This window comes from Ambystoma mexicanum, chromosome 10, assembly GCF_040938575.1.
Source record: "Ambystoma mexicanum isolate Mex_15411 chromosome 10, UKY_AmexF1_1, whole genome shotgun sequence".
Taxonomy (NCBI): domain Eukaryota; kingdom Metazoa; phylum Chordata; class Amphibia; order Caudata; family Ambystomatidae; genus Ambystoma; species Ambystoma mexicanum.
The window spans coordinates 1,006,588,078-1,006,603,333 of NC_090932.1; the positions used below are offsets into that span (position 1 = coordinate 1,006,588,078).

General features: G+C 47.9%; 1 protein-coding gene across 12 annotated transcripts in view; it reads right to left on the reverse strand.

Moving 5' to 3' along the window:
- The window catches only part of EIF4G1 (eukaryotic translation initiation factor 4 gamma 1), a 1,670,216-nt gene that overhangs the window by 117,956 nt on the left and 1,537,004 nt on the right, over positions 1-15,256 (reverse strand). For all 12 annotated transcript variants that reach the window (XM_069618798.1, XM_069618805.1, XM_069618804.1 and 9 more), the window contains one exon: positions 3,764-3,845. In XM_069618798.1, coding sequence (XP_069474899.1) covers positions 3,764-3,845 — 82 coding nt within the window. The remainder of the gene's footprint in view (positions 1-3,763; positions 3,846-15,256) is intronic.

Here is a 15,256-nt window from a genome sequence, read left to right on the forward strand (position 1 = left end):
CATCTGCAGAATATCTCGAGCCCTCACCTCTGGTGGCAAGGCTTTTCCCAGGGAAGTGTCCAGGACTGCTCCAATGAATTGGAGTCTCTGTGATGGTATCATCTGTGACTTCTTTAAATTGAGGGAGAAGCCCAGCTTGTGAAGGAAGTGGCAAACATAATCTAGTTGTCTCTGAGCCTGTTCCGAAGATACAGCTCTGATCAACCAATCGTCTAGGTAAGGGTAGACATGAATCCCTTCCCTCCTTAGACTTGCAGCCACAACCGACATTAGCTTGGTAAAGACCCTCGGGGCGGAGGTTAGCCCAAATGGCAGAACTCGAAATTGATAATGAGAGCTGCCAATTGCGAACCTCAGGTATCTCCTGTGCCTGGGATGGATCGGCACATGGAAATAAGCGTCCTGGAGGTCTAGAGATACCAACCAGTCCTGAAGCTGGAGGGCCTGAAGGATCTGAGAGAGAGTCACCATCTTGAACTTGTCCTTTCGGAGGAATTTGTTCAATTCCCGTAAGTCTAAGATGGGTCTCAGTCCTCCGTCCTTCTTCGGTATTATGAAGTAGGGGGAGTACCAACCCTTGTTCCTTTCCGCTACAGGTACCAGTTCTATGGCACCTTTCTCTAGCAGGTCTAAAACCTCCTGCAAGAGGAGCGGATCTGGAAGCTTCAAAGGGTTGTTCCCCGGTGGATGACTCTGAGGGATATGTAGGAAGGGCAGGCAGTAACCTTGGGCCACTGTCTCCAGAGCCCAAGCATCTGACGTAATAGCCTGCCATTCCGTCAGATGGTGAGTTAACCTGCCCCCTACTGGTGTTCTGTGAGGGGAGACCTCAGAGTGGTTTTGAAGCGGCTGATGCAGTTGCCGAAGGTAAAGTGGCTCCTGCTCCTGCGGGTGCGGCTTTCTTTCCCCTACCCCGTCCACCACGGGTAAATCTTCCTTGGCCTCTTTGAGCCGGTCGTCCCCTGCCCCTTCTATATGAGGAATAGTAACGAAAGGACCGTCCTCTCCACGATGATCCCGAAGGACGAAAGGTATTCTGACGGATAGCAGCTCCCAATGACTTGGCTGCTGCCTTGGACGTTTGCAGTTTCTCCAAACTGTCATCCGCCTTCTTTCCAAAGAGGGTAGAACCGTCAAAGGGCATATTCAAAAGCCTGGTCTGCACGTCAGAGGCAAAACCAGACTTCCTCAACCACGCATGCCTGCGGATTGTGGTACTTGCCGCCATGGCCCTGCTGATACTGTCAGCAGAATCTAGGCCAGTTTGTAGGGTCTCGCACATCGCATCTTTACCATCCCTGATGATGTTTAAAAATGCGTCCCTTTCCTCTCCTTCTTGGAGGCAGTCAGCCGCTGATGAAGCGCACTCCCAAAGGGTGTGGCTGAACCTAGCGAGCGTACAGGTCGCGTTAATAGACTTTAACGCCATGCTACAGGCAGAAAAAACCTTCTTAGCCATGGCATCATACTTTTTGTCATCCCTATCCTGCGGAGCAGTGGGGTATGCAGATGTGCTGCCTGATGAGGTTGCAGCCTGTACAACCAAGCTCTCAGGAGTAGGGTGTTTTGACAAATATTCAGGGTCAGAACTAGCCACCCTGTATTTTGTTGACAGTTTTTTATTTACTGCCGGGATAATTTCTGGCGTTTCCCAGTTTGTCAAAATCCTTCTCTGTAGAGCAGAGTGAAATGGAACCACAGGATCCTCCTGTGGGCCCTTGTCCAGTATGTCAGTGAGGTCATCCTGCTGAAAGGCAGGAGAAGGTGCAGACCAACCCATAAATTCTATGATTCTAGACATCAGAGCTCTATATGGAGTCTCCGCATGTTCTCCTGGGTCTGGTTTGATAAATTCTGCTTCAGGAGAAGTGTCCAAGCCACTAGCTTCCTGAAGTGCATCCTGAAGATTTTTTAATCTTCCTTCCTCAGAGGCGAAAGTCTCTGGCTCTGGTGATGTGGTCCTCTGTAAATCAATATCTTGGTCTGAATCCTCCCTTTCCTCAAAAATCGAGGTTAAAGGGGGATACATTGGTTTTTGGAATGGTATAAACCCCATTTCCAATGCAGAAGGAGCCATCATCACAGGCCTTGAAAACGTCGATGTCGTCGACACCGACGTGAAAGTACTCGAAGGCGCCGTGAAAAGCGTCGAGAAATGTGTACTAGGCCTCGAAGAACTCGAAAGGATCGGAGTCTTGCTCGAGAACGACGTCGACGTTCTCGGCGTCGAGTCGGAGGTCTTTTGTCTAACCGTTGGCTGTGGAGTAGCCGTGGTTCTTTCCTTCACCGGCGTCGATATCGGCGTCGACGTCGGCGTCGACTCGATCGACTGATGCGCCGATGAATCCTTCGACAACGGCGTCGATGGCGCCGACCTCTGTTTCGAAGGAGTTTTCGACGATGGCGTCGATGATGCTTTATCTCCCGATGGCTCGAGGCGCTTTCGGGTTGACTTTTCCGCCGGGTACTGCGACTCGCGGCGTTTAGATTTTTTGGGTTTTTTACCCGGGGTATCACCCTCAGCTGTCTTCGAGGGGGACGAGGCCGCTTTCTCGAAGACGCTTAGCATCTTTTTCCTGAATTCCTCCCACTCAGCTTGCGAGCTGCGTTTTGTGGGGCAATGAACTCTCTCAGGAGAACTCGACGAAGATGACGAAGGGGATCTCCTACGTCTCTTCTTCGAGTGTCTCGATGTCGACGAGTGGTGGGAGCCACTTCGTGATCTAGATCGAGAGTGTTTTTTATGGTGAGGAGACGAACGTCTCGACTCTACCGAAGAAGCTTTCGAGGAAGTTAAAGTTGACCTACCTCTCTCGAGCTTCCCCCTACGCTCCTTCAAGGCTTTCGCCGTCATGGAAAGGCATTCCTCACACTCCGAACTCTGGTGCGTGATTCCCAGACACCACAAACAGACCCTGTGAGGGTCCGTCAACGACATTTTCTTCCCGCAGTCTCGGCACTTTTTGAAACCGGACCGAGGGGTCGTCGGGTCGGAGGAGGATGCCATCGATATCGAGGTAAATAGTAGTTATTATATACGTTATCTTGACGAGAACTGAGCAACGGTGTTCCGAGGCACAACGAAGCGCGGAAAAACGGAACTGAGCAACGGACGCTGCGCGCGGCCTTTATAGGCAGGATGACGTCGACGTCGGCACGGAGGCCGTCGAGGGTCATCGACTCGGCGATCATCGACGCGCAGCGCCCTCTGGCGAAAAAATTTTCCGAGGCCAGCAAAGCTGAAGGATTTCTATCTAAGATAAGGAATACGTCGGAGGACACAATCCCTTCGAAAGTTTAGAAACGAAAAACAGTTTATTCTTTTAACGAGGATTCCCAGTCTGACTGGGAATATTCATGAGCATGTGAATCCACGCCAGACCCTATGCTGGAGAACATATCCTCTACGTCGGATGTACTTGGGAAAGATCCAATAACCGATCCACCCATTAAAACGTGCTTGGCTTTGAGAAGCAGCTTCTATTCCAGCTCTGCACCCATTACCCACCAGTTTGAATAGAACAACATTTTACAAATCGTGAGACAAACCACTGTGTTGAATTTCTACGTGTACATCAATCTTGTTAATTACATTATGTTATTTAGTATCAGTACCTAAAAATAACAATGTTATCCAATATAAGTTGGAAACCCATCAAGTACCACCTAACTCATAGTTGACTACTAAATCCACCAGGACAACAATATCTGCCCTGCCACAACAGCACTGATTCCGTTAGTTATCAAGTCAATAGATACTTACCATTCCTTTACACAGCAGGCCCAAGATTTCGATGAGCAAAATGCCAGCTTTCCCAATTGGTACAAGAGGCTTTGTCACTTCTCTGTAACAGACGAATTGAACCTTTTTAGTGGCATGAAAAATTAAGCAAAGCATATTTAAAGAAGAATGACATGCATTAATTACCGTAAAAGCATTTCTGATGCTTGTATCTGCTTAGATTCACATGCTGTGCATAGTCCAACATCCAGTGGTAACCGCCAAGTATTGCATCTCGTCTTTCGAGAACCGAAAGGGGACGTCGTCAAGGGCGTGCCTGTAACACTATCCCTAATGTGATGTGTAGTTGTACCCAAGATCCCTCACGCGTCGAGGTCCCTCTGCTTGTATTTTTTCTGCCAAGAGGGAGCCTTAGGACTATCGTGAGTGAGTACAGAAAAAGAGAGAAAGTAGTAAGACGTCTATGTTCCTTCCGTCCTAGCTGGGAGGAAGGGTGGGCGCATGTGAATCTAAGCAGATACAACCATCAGAAATGCTTTTACGTTAAGTAATGCATGTCTTCTGATGTTTGTCAATCTGCTTAGAATCACATGCGGTGCATAGACTAGCGAGCAGTACCCGGAGTTGGAGGTGGGTTGCGAGAAAGAACAGTAGTGAAAAGAAGTCTTAATACTGCCTGTCCCACCCGAGAATCAGGTCTAGAATGAGTGTCTAAGCAATAGTGCTTTGTAAAAGGTGTGTACAGAACTCCAGGTTGCTGCGTTGCAAATGGACTCAAGGCGAACATTTGCAATGAATGCTATGGATGCCCCAGTGCTTCGAGTGGAATGTGCTCTAGGCTTGAATGGCAGTTCTCTCTTAGCAAGACTGTAGCAGAGCGTAATGCATTTAACAATCCATCTAAAAATAGTGGATTTAGAGACTGCGTCTTCTCCTCCTGTGGCCACTGAAATGAAAAACGGATGTTTTCCTTAGTGGCAGAGTTCTTTCCATATAGAACATGACAGCTCTGTGTACATCCAGTGTGTGCAGTGTTCTTTCTATTAGGCTTGAAGGATTTTGAAAGAACGTTGGTAGCTCTATTGACTGGTTCACATGGAACTTGGAAATTAATTTAGGCGCAAATCTAGGGTGAGTGCGCAAAACCACTTTATCTTTGTGAACAGTTACAAAGGGATCTAGAATAGAGCGCGCCTGTAGTTCACTTACTCTCCCGATGGAGGCAATAGCTATTAAAAAAGCAGCTTTGAGGGGGAGGTCCTTAAGACTTGCTTTGTGCATGGGCTCGAAAGGAGCTCCCATAAGCCTAGTTAACACCACATTCAAGTCCCATCCGGGAGCCGGGTTAGAAATGGGAGGATGCATTCTTTTCACTCCTTCCATGAAAGCCTTAATAACTGGTATTTTCCACCATAACACCTACTGTTGTGATGTTGTGTATGCTGAAAGTGCAGCTAGGTGCACCTTTATTGAGTTGAAGACTAGGCCTGAGTCGAGAAAGTGAGTTAGGTATAAAACAATGCGAGTGGCAGAGCAGTCGATCAGGTTAATGCTCTTTGAGTTACACCAGATGACAAACCGTTTCCATTTACTAGAATAGCAATATCTAGTGTTTGGTTTTCTTGCTTCCATGAGAATGTCCATACATCTTTGAGGGAGCTGCAGGTGGCCAAATTCTATGACCTCAGGAGCCAGGCCGCCAAGTTCAGTGTCTTGGGGCATGGGTGACATGTCTCCCTTCTGTCTTGTGACATGTTGTACGGGCAAGGCAGTTTGACTGGAGGAGATGGGGACATCTCCATCAGATGCGCAAACCAGGGTTGGAGGGCCCACATTCGGGCCACCAATATCATTGTGACTAGTTCCTGGTGCATCTTGTACACAATCTTGTTGAGAAGGGAGTCGGGGTGTGGGGGTGACAGGGAGGGGGATAATGTAGACAAATTTCCCTGACCAGGTTATCCAGAGTCCATTCCCTTTGGAGCGGTTCTGGGGATACCTGAAGGTGTAATCTTGGCATTGAGTGTTTTCCAGAGTTGCAAACAAACCTATCTCTGGAAAGCCCCATTGTGCGAAAAAGTTGGAGATGATGTCTCTGTGTAATCGTCATTCATACTCCCTGGGCAACGGAAAGTCTCTGCTGAGTACGTCTGCCAGAAGATCGAGTTCCCTTGGAACATGTTGTGATAACAGGAACATGTTGCGTTTGAGAGCCCAGTTCCAAATGTTCTGGGACAGCCCTGGATAAGAAGTGCCCCCTTGTTTGTTCAGATAGTACATGGTTGTGGTGCTGTCTGTGAGGATCAGGATCTTCTTTCCCTGCAGTTGTGTCTGGAAAGATTTTAGTGATTTCAACACTGCTAGCAGTTCCAGCAGGTTTATCTGGTTGGACGCTATGTCTGACGACCAAACTCTGCTTGCTGTTTGCTGAAGCAGGTGGGCTTCCCACCCCGTGAGGGAGGCGTCTGTAGTTAGAGTGGCTTCCACTGCGGTGGTGGTGAAGGATTTCCCCTTCAAAAGGTTTTCCCTTGACCACCACCGCAGCGAGAGAACAAGGGCCGGCGAGACCACTACTAAATCCTCCCACTGTCCGTTGGACTGACACCACTGGCTGCTTAGTCACTCTTGCATTGGGCCCCAAGTAGATACATGACACCATCATTCCTAGCAGACGCATGGTTTTGCGTACTGTTACCTCTCGACTGGCTACTTAGTGAGGGATTTGAAATAACATGTTTTGAACCCTCTCGTTGGAGGGGAAGACGAGGCCGTCCTATGTTCGAATAGATTTTTTTCTCGTTGATAGAGAATCCCAGACTGAATAAAAGATCCATATTCTTTTGGGTATTTGCCAGACATGTCTCGTAAGAGTCCCCTGTTATTAGCCAGTCGTCGAGGTAAGGATATACTGGAATGGATTGCCTGCGCAGGAGTGCTGCAGCTACTGCTAGTACCTTTGTAAATAACCTTGGTGCAGATGCTATGCCGAAGGGCAGTACCTTAAACTGGTAGTGTTTGTTCTGTAGCATAAATCTGAGGTATTTTTTGTGCGCTGGGAACATCGAAATATGAAAGTATGCATCTTTCATATCCAGAGTTGCCATGTAATCCCTCTGTGTGAGCAGGGGAATTACTTCCTGCAGGGTGACCATGCAGAACTTTTGTGGTTCTAGAAATTTGTTCGCTGGGCGCAGATCTAGCACAGGGCGCATGGTTAGATCCTTTTTGGGTACAAGGAAGTACACTGAATAAATACCTTCTTTTACCTTTGACAGGCACGATTTCTATGGCTCCTTTTGTTCCAGTATCTCGACTTTTTGAAGTATGCAAAGATGTTCTGGTGTTAATGAATTAAGATGAGGAACCTTTTCAGTGGACACTTGTAAGGGTAGACCTCGGCGCAAATGGCATTGTTTTGTAAATTTGAAATACGGCCTTTCAGCAAGTTCCAATAAGTCATGGGATCAATCCCAACCTGCAAGTTCCTGCGTCCCTTGCTTTTGTGTTTCAAATTTACAAAACAATACCATTTGCCCTGATTTGAAAAAGACGGCTGAGTCCGTCGAAACACGTGTTATCCCAATAGGGCACTCGTTCACATAAATATACCACTTCATAATTACAATCCTGAGTTGAATTATTTTTCACATAAATATACCACTTCATAATTACAATCCTACTGAGTTGAATTATTTTTTTGATTTTTGGCGCAGGAATGCAAGCGGTGTAGCTATACTCGTATGTTCTGGTGTTAGTCGTCGTTGCGGAGGTCTGAATTTTGGGGACCGGTTGCACTTTACACAGTACCTGTGGGCTATGGTTTTTAGCACCCACTGATCCGCAGTTATTCCCCAAATCCTTGGGTCATTTTGAATCGGAGGCTGGAGAACCTCTGAGGGGTAGGATTCCTGCCTCTTCCTTTAACACGGCGCTGTCCCCTTTGGGGGTAATGGGTGGTACAAGTGTTGGTTCCCTGTGTATGGACGGTCTCTGAGTAATTTGGTCCAGACTCTTTAGGGTGTCATGTTCCTTTTTTGCAGTCTCGCCTCGTCGACGGCCTTACCAAACAAGTTGGATTCCTCCACAGGTTTGTTTATAAGCGACGTTTGCTTCTCGGGTTTAAATCCTGAGTTCCACAGCCATGCATGTCTTTTCAGGAGTATGCCCTGAGCCAGGTGCTTGACTGGCCGCCTCGGCAGAATCCAAAGTGTTCTTTAACTTGCTCTGGTTAACTTGCCTACCCTCAGAGACTGTGGTGAGGAGACGGGTTAGTAGAGGTTCTGGAGCCTCTTGTAGGCCGTCTAGTATTAAAGCCCATTGCGCATCGGCATAACTGGCCAATAAAGTGGTGTTATTGGCAATGCGCGTAGAGTACGCTGCTGCTGTGGTAACCCTCTTCCCAAGGGCGTAAAGTCTTTTCCCTTCTTTGTCAGGGGGTGCCTCGCTGGTTGACCAAAAGGACCCTGCTCTTTCCCATGTGGTAGTCACTACCAAAGAATCTGGGGTGGAGTGACCTATTTAGAGGATCCGAGGGAGAAGGCAAAAGAGTTTTCAATTCTTGGGTTTACACCTCGTGAGAGCAGGTGTTGCTAAGGAGGGAGCCAGGCGTTTTTTAATCGAATTGAGGAGAGGGATAGCCTGGCTGGCTGGCGGCTTCCCTTTGAGTATATCCTCAACGAAGTCAGCTTCAGGGGCTGACTCTTCAGTGGCAATTTTAAAGTTTTCAGCTGTGTTACGTAACATTACGTTAAACGTCAACTGATCATCAATTGGGGAGGGGTTTCTTATAGGGGCGGTTTGAGGGGAGTCCAAAGCCAGAATATCTGGATCTTGTGCATTGCCATGGTTGAGGGTAACCCATATCTGGGCCTTTCCCCCACCCCTCAATGGGATCACGCTCCTCTTCGTTAGAGAATTGATCCTATCTACAGTAATTTGTGGAACGCCTTCAGTAAGGTCAATTATATACATCCTCTTCTAAAGAGGGGTCAAAAAGCCTTGGGAATTTAGCTCTGGGGTTAATGGGGCTTTCACCACGTGGCCTTCTTGGTGTAGGTTGTTCTGAACATGAAACAAACGCGTCCAGCCTTTCCATGCAGTCCTCGAACTTTTCTCTAATCCAGTCTGACGACCTAGAATGGTCTAGAGGTGGAAACTTGTCTCTAGCACTCTACCGTCGAAAACTGTAGGGCCCTTTGTCTTGGATTGCCCAGTCGCTAGGCGCATATCCGGCTGCAGGGAGGGCTGCCGATCCCGACGGTCGGCGGTTATCGCCGGAGTTACCGGTTTACCCATTAACGCAGAAGTCTTCGAAGTCGAAGTAAGGCTTGTGGTTGTGTGTTTAAGGCTGTGCACGCGTCAGTCTTTGTCGTTGGGGTGTGACTTCCCCATAGCAGATCTTTCGCCGTGCTCATCGGGGCCAGGGACAGTCTAAGCGGAACGCAAGTGTTCCGTAGAAAGGTCAACAACCTCCCGTTCGGACTTCTGATAGTCACTCTCGCCGTCGTCACATTCAACGGTTGCAGCAGTGGGAGAAATATCAGCCTTGGACGTACTGTAGGCCGCCCACCGTTTTACCCTACGCTCCTTTAAGGTCTTGGGGCGGAAAAGCTTACAAGCCGCACACCCTTCCTCTTTGTGATCGAGTTGCAAGCACCGGCTACCCAGTCTGTGCTTATCCTTCCATGGGAATTTACTCTTACAAATAGGGCAAAATCTAAATGGAGTCCTCTCCATAGCTGAGGGCACACAGTGACTAAGACCAAACGGGAAAGAGGAAGGAAAGGGAAAGGCATTTTCAGTTTGAAAAGAAATGTCCACCCCGACCCCACTCATCCTACTGTATAGGCCGGTGGAAGGCCCTGCATGTGGTTGGCAACGCCGACAGGATCACCGGCCGAAGTTCTCGCAGGTCTTCGGCGGGGATTAGAACAGCTGTCGAGATAAGGGACTTAAAGGGTGATCTTAACTATTTTATAGAATTATTCGACCAAACGTCGAGTGGACAATAGCAATGTTCTTTACAAACTCAGCATACATGCAACCAGTAAACTGGGCAGAAAAAAACAATCTGAGGGACCTCAACGCGTGAGGGATCTTGATTACACGTCACATTAGGGATAGTGTTACAGGCATCCCCATGTCGACGTCCCCTTTCGATTCTCGAAAGACAAGCTGCAATAATCTGTGGTTACCACTGGATGCCAGACTATGCACAGCATGTAATTCTAGGCAGATTAACAAACATCAAAAAATAAGGCTACTTAACAAACAATAACTAGGTGCAAGGATTATGATACGGTCAACAGAAAAAGGTAACCAAAGAGCCAATAACAAACAGCACACAGAGGAGAAAAAATAAAGGCGGGCATGATTGAGTAGGGCCAAGTAAGGTACAAGTTACTTACGTGTAACCTGTTCTCCAGCATGGGTCGGGCATGTATTCACATGCTCATGAATATTCCCATTCAGGCTGGGAATCCTCTGTATAAATAAACACATCACTGAGCTCTGGGTCATACTGCCCCCAGCCAATGACTGCCCTCTCCCAAAGCCACTCCCCTGGCAGCCATCTTCAGATTTGGTAGCACGTAAAGTGGCACTAGGACCGAGAGAAGAGCCGCAGAGAAGCAGGCAGTGAATCCATGTGAGACCCATGCTGGAGAAATTATAAGTTACTCACCGTAGTGACAAACGTACTCCTCATTCCTTCATACTTCATAGGCGTCCCTTCCTAGGGACAGGAGACAACCCTTTTGACCAGAAAAAACCTTCCGCTTTAAATCTAAAGGTGCGTGGGTGCGCGGCCCTGGCAGCATGCGCTACCCTGACTCCGCCCACCGGTGCCACACCTCAGTCCGCATTGATGCCTCGACAATCTGTACCATTGCCTAATGACACCAGTGTTATTACAGGGGAAAATGGTGGGACGTATGGAGGAAAGGGGACTAAGATAGTCACTACGGTGAGTAACTTAATTACTCTTATGTCCCATCCCCTTTCCTCCATACGGCATGGGCGATACAGTAATGCTTACAGAAAGCCAAAGGGGTGGCCCAGTTGGCCGCCCTACTTATGACTTGCCACAAACTGCCGCTGGAATGCAATAGCCATGGCCGTGGCTCTGATCGCCTGAGCGTGCATGTTAGCTGGCAGCGCTTGTGCTGCCCCTCATAGGTTTCTTTGATGGCCGCAACCATCCACCGTGCAATAGATGCCTTGGATGCTTGATGCCCGGGTCTGGAGCCCCCAAAAAGTGACAAAGTGCTTCTGACTTGCGGAAGCCCTTAGTCCTGACCAGATAGAATTTCAGAGCACGCCTGACATTCAGAGTGCAAGGCTGAGCCTCGTCCTTGGTGTCGGCGAAAAACATAGGTAAGACTATTTCCTTGTTTAGATGGAAAGCTGAGGGTACCTTAGGTAGGAACATCGGGCGAGTCCGCAGGACCAGCTTATACCTATGGAAAGTGGTAGAGGGTTCTGATGCCACCAGAGCCTGGATCTCACCGAATCTACAAGCAGAGGTGAGTCTCACCAACAAAGCTATCTTAATAGTGACCAGCCTGACATCCGCCGATGCCATTTGCTCGAAGGGTTTGTGCGCCAAGGCGACCAAAGCCACATCGAGGTCCCACACAGGGAGTGGCTTCTTGATGGGCAAGTAGAGTGAGAAACACAAAAAAGGTAGTGCTGCTACTCGGACAGGCTCAACCAGATTTTGGTCAATGAATGAAACAAAACATCTAAGTTATATCGGGGAACCTTTGTCAATTTTACTAATGGAATGTATCCCAAAGTTAACAGCCCATGAAATTGTCCAGGAAGAAAAAACACACATCAGGGGCTGCGAGTATAAATTATTTGTATTGAGACAAAACCAAGTTCTCTTATGAACACTTAAATATATAACAGAATTCCAAATTGTAAACAAAAACATAATAAAGTTACAAGTGAAACAATATAAAGCGTGTTGTGATCTTTCAATTAGTGTGGTTTGAAAGAAATCCAATAGTGCTTCAGTCGTGGGGACAAGAAGGAAGACGTCTGGATCGATCTGCACTACCCAGGGATGAGGCCAGCAGCAGCGAACAAGACAACGATGAATAAAAGGTGCGCTCCTTTAAATCAGGAGAGGGCTCTTCTGATGGCTATACGAACCAGTGATTTTGACCCAGGAGAGGATTCTCCGACTGAAGAAAAGGCGAGCTGGTTGATCCCACCAGGCTCAAGGGAAGACGACTCCGGACTATCTTCTCTGGTCGTTGAAGGGGTAGATAGCTCAGGAATGCAGCAGGGCTTCCCCAGGACTCGGGGTTGCAGCAGCAGTTTTCTTCTCCGCTTCTCTTTGGTTCCTTGCAGTTTCAGTGGCGACTGACTTCTAGCCCAAGAGTCCTGCCTTTCATGCCAAAATCCCCCATTCACTCAGCCTGGCTGTCAATCACTCAGCAGGGGGGGTTGTCCAGCCGGGACAACCACCTCAGCCAATCAACACAAAGTGTGACTTGGGTCTCCAAGACTACACCCCTCCCTCATATTCAGCCCACCTAGACACCCAGGCGCCAGAGGGCTTCTGGTCAGAAGCCCACCAAAAGTCGGCGAACAAAGGAGGCAAACCTGGTTTGCAGCGCAAAGAAAGACCCAAGAAGGAGGTTAACAAAAAGAAATGACGATTAAACCCAACCGGAGCAGAAATAAAAAGCATTTGGGCTAGCGGGTGTAAAGTTCGAGGCTACTGAAATAGCCTAATACGACGTTATGTAATATAATCGTGGTAGGAATATTAGGGTAGGTATCACTGCCACCAGCCAAGACTTAATGTTAAGGGAGCGAAACAAGGCTCCAAGGAGGTACAGATAAAAAGGGCTAAGAATTAACCCTTTCCAATACTCCATGTAAGATGGGGTGTACTGGATCTGTGGTTTAAATGACAACATTACCCTTTTCTGGGGGACAGTAGTCAGCCCCGGAAATGGAGTCAGTGGGAAGTCTAAAAGACAAACCTGTGTCACTGCACTGAAGGTGCAGTGTAACACAAAAGAGTGGGGCTACTGAAGTGGTGTACACCAGAGTACACAATCACAAAAACAGTTGAAATGCACATGGCAAAACCCAGGTAAGAGTGGGGAAAAGCTCACACTCATACCCATTGGAAAAATTCAACTCCAGAAATCCAGCAAAGCTGCTGAGGGACTCACTAGGTAAGGGAAATTAGCCATAGAATGAGAATTCTCCCTAACAGAGTGTTACCCAGCAGAATGAATGGGAAGACATGCATTACTTACCGTAATAGCATTTCTGATGATTGTATCTGTTTAGATTCACATGCTGTGCATATGGTCCTACATCCAGTGGTAACCGTGGAGTATTGCATCTTGGCCTTCGGGGAAAGAAAGGGGACGTCGGCATAGGCGTGTCTGTAACACTATCCCTATCGTGATGTGTGTAGTACCCAAAATCCCTGACGCGCCGAGGTCCCTCCAATTGTATTTTTTCTGCCATGAGGGAGCTCAAGGCTATAGTGAGTGAATACGTAAAGAGAGAAAGTAGTAAGACTTCTATGTTCCTTCCACCCCGAGCGGGAGGGCGCATGTGAATCTAAGCAGATACAATCATCAGAAATGCTATTACGGTAAGTAATGCATGTCTTCCGATGCTTGTTAATCTGCTTAGAATCACATGCTGTGCATAGACTAGCGAGCAGTACCCGGAGTTGGAGGTGGGTTGTGAGAAGGAACAGTAGAGAAAAGAGGTCTTAGTACTGCTTGTCGCACCTGAGAATCAGACCTAGAATGAGTGTCTAGGCAATAGTGTTTTGTAAAGGTGTGTACAGAACCCCAGGTTGGCGCTTTGCAAATGGACTGAAGAGGAACATTTGCAATGAAAGCTATGGATGCCCCAGTGCCTCAAGTAGTGTGCTCTAGGATTGAAGGGCAGTTCTCCCTTAGCAAGAGTGTAACAGTGTGATGCATTTGACAATCCAACTTGAGATAGCTGATTTAGAGACAGGATCCCCTTCTCTACCAGCTGCCACTGAAACGAAGAATTGTTTAGTCTTCCTTAGTGGTTTAGTTCTTTCCAGGTAAAACATGACTGCCCTGCGCACGTCTAGTGTGTGAAGACTTCTTTCGGCCATGTTAGTAGGGTTCTGGAAGAAAGTGGGTAGTTCAATTGACTGGTTCACATGGAACTTCGAAATGAACTTAGGCGCAAACCTGGGATGTGTGCACAGAACTTCCTTATCCTTGTGGACTGCAACAAAGGGGTCTAAAACAGGAAGAGCCTGTAGTTTGCTAACCCTTATGATAGCAGTGATAGCCACTAGGAAGGCTGTCTTATAAGTCAGGTCCTTCAGACTTGCTTTATGCATAGGCTCAAAGGGAACTCCCATGAGCCTGGTCAAAACCACATTCAGGGACTGGGTGAGAGATGGGAGGATACATCATCTTAACCCCTCCCATAACCGCTTTAATTACTGGTATTTTCCACCACAATACTTTTTGTTGTGATGTGGTGTAGGCAGACACAGTAGCCAGATGAACCTTTAGGGAATTGAAGAATAACCCAGAGTCCAACAGGCGGGTTAGATACAACACAATGTGTGAGGGTGAGCAATCGATGGGATTGACGCCCTTGGAATTGCACAAGATGACAAAACCTTTCCATTTGCTGGCATAGCAATAACGTGTATTAGGTTTTCTCGCTTCCCTGAATCTGTCCATGCATCTCTGAGGGATTTGCAGGTGTCCAAACTATGATCTCAGGAGCCAGGCTGCCAAGTTCAGAGTTTGTGGGCATGGGTGTAGGGTCTCCCCCCTGTCCTGAGACAAGGGAATAGTTTCTTACCTGTAACTCCATTTCTCCAGCATTGGTATCTTTCATGGATTCACATGCTTTGAATATTCCCGGTCAGGCTGGGAATCCCCGGTACATTATTTAGACCCTTTCCCGTAGGAAAACTTTTGACGCTTATGCGTCCTATCCACCTCGTTTTGTATCATGCGTGCCCGCACCGTCAGGACGTCACGATACAAATCCAGGCCCCGCCCCCGCTCAGATTTCGGCCCCCAAAGTAGTGGGGGAACCGGTTTGCATGTTCAGGGGAGGCAGGCGGGCGCATGTGAATCCATGAAAGATACCAATGCTGGAGAAATGGAGTTACAGGTAAGAAACTATTCCCTTCTCCAGCATTGGATCTTTCATGGATTCACATGCTTTGAATAGATTACATAGCAGTACCACCCCCAAGAGGAGGCGTGCATGCAAACCCATATACTTTCTTCGCAAAGCCCGTTCCCTATGATCATGTATACATCAGTAATCGTTAACATAGGAAAACGAACCACATAAAGTCATAAATTTCACAGGATGCAACCCCTCAGCCGGGGCTTACCTTATTGGAATAGGTGTCTAAGCACCGCCTGTCCCATCCGGGTGTCTTCGGCATGTTGCTGCGACAGGCAGTAATGGCGGGTAAAGGTGTGTGTAGCCGCCCAGGTAGCCGTCATGCAGATGTCC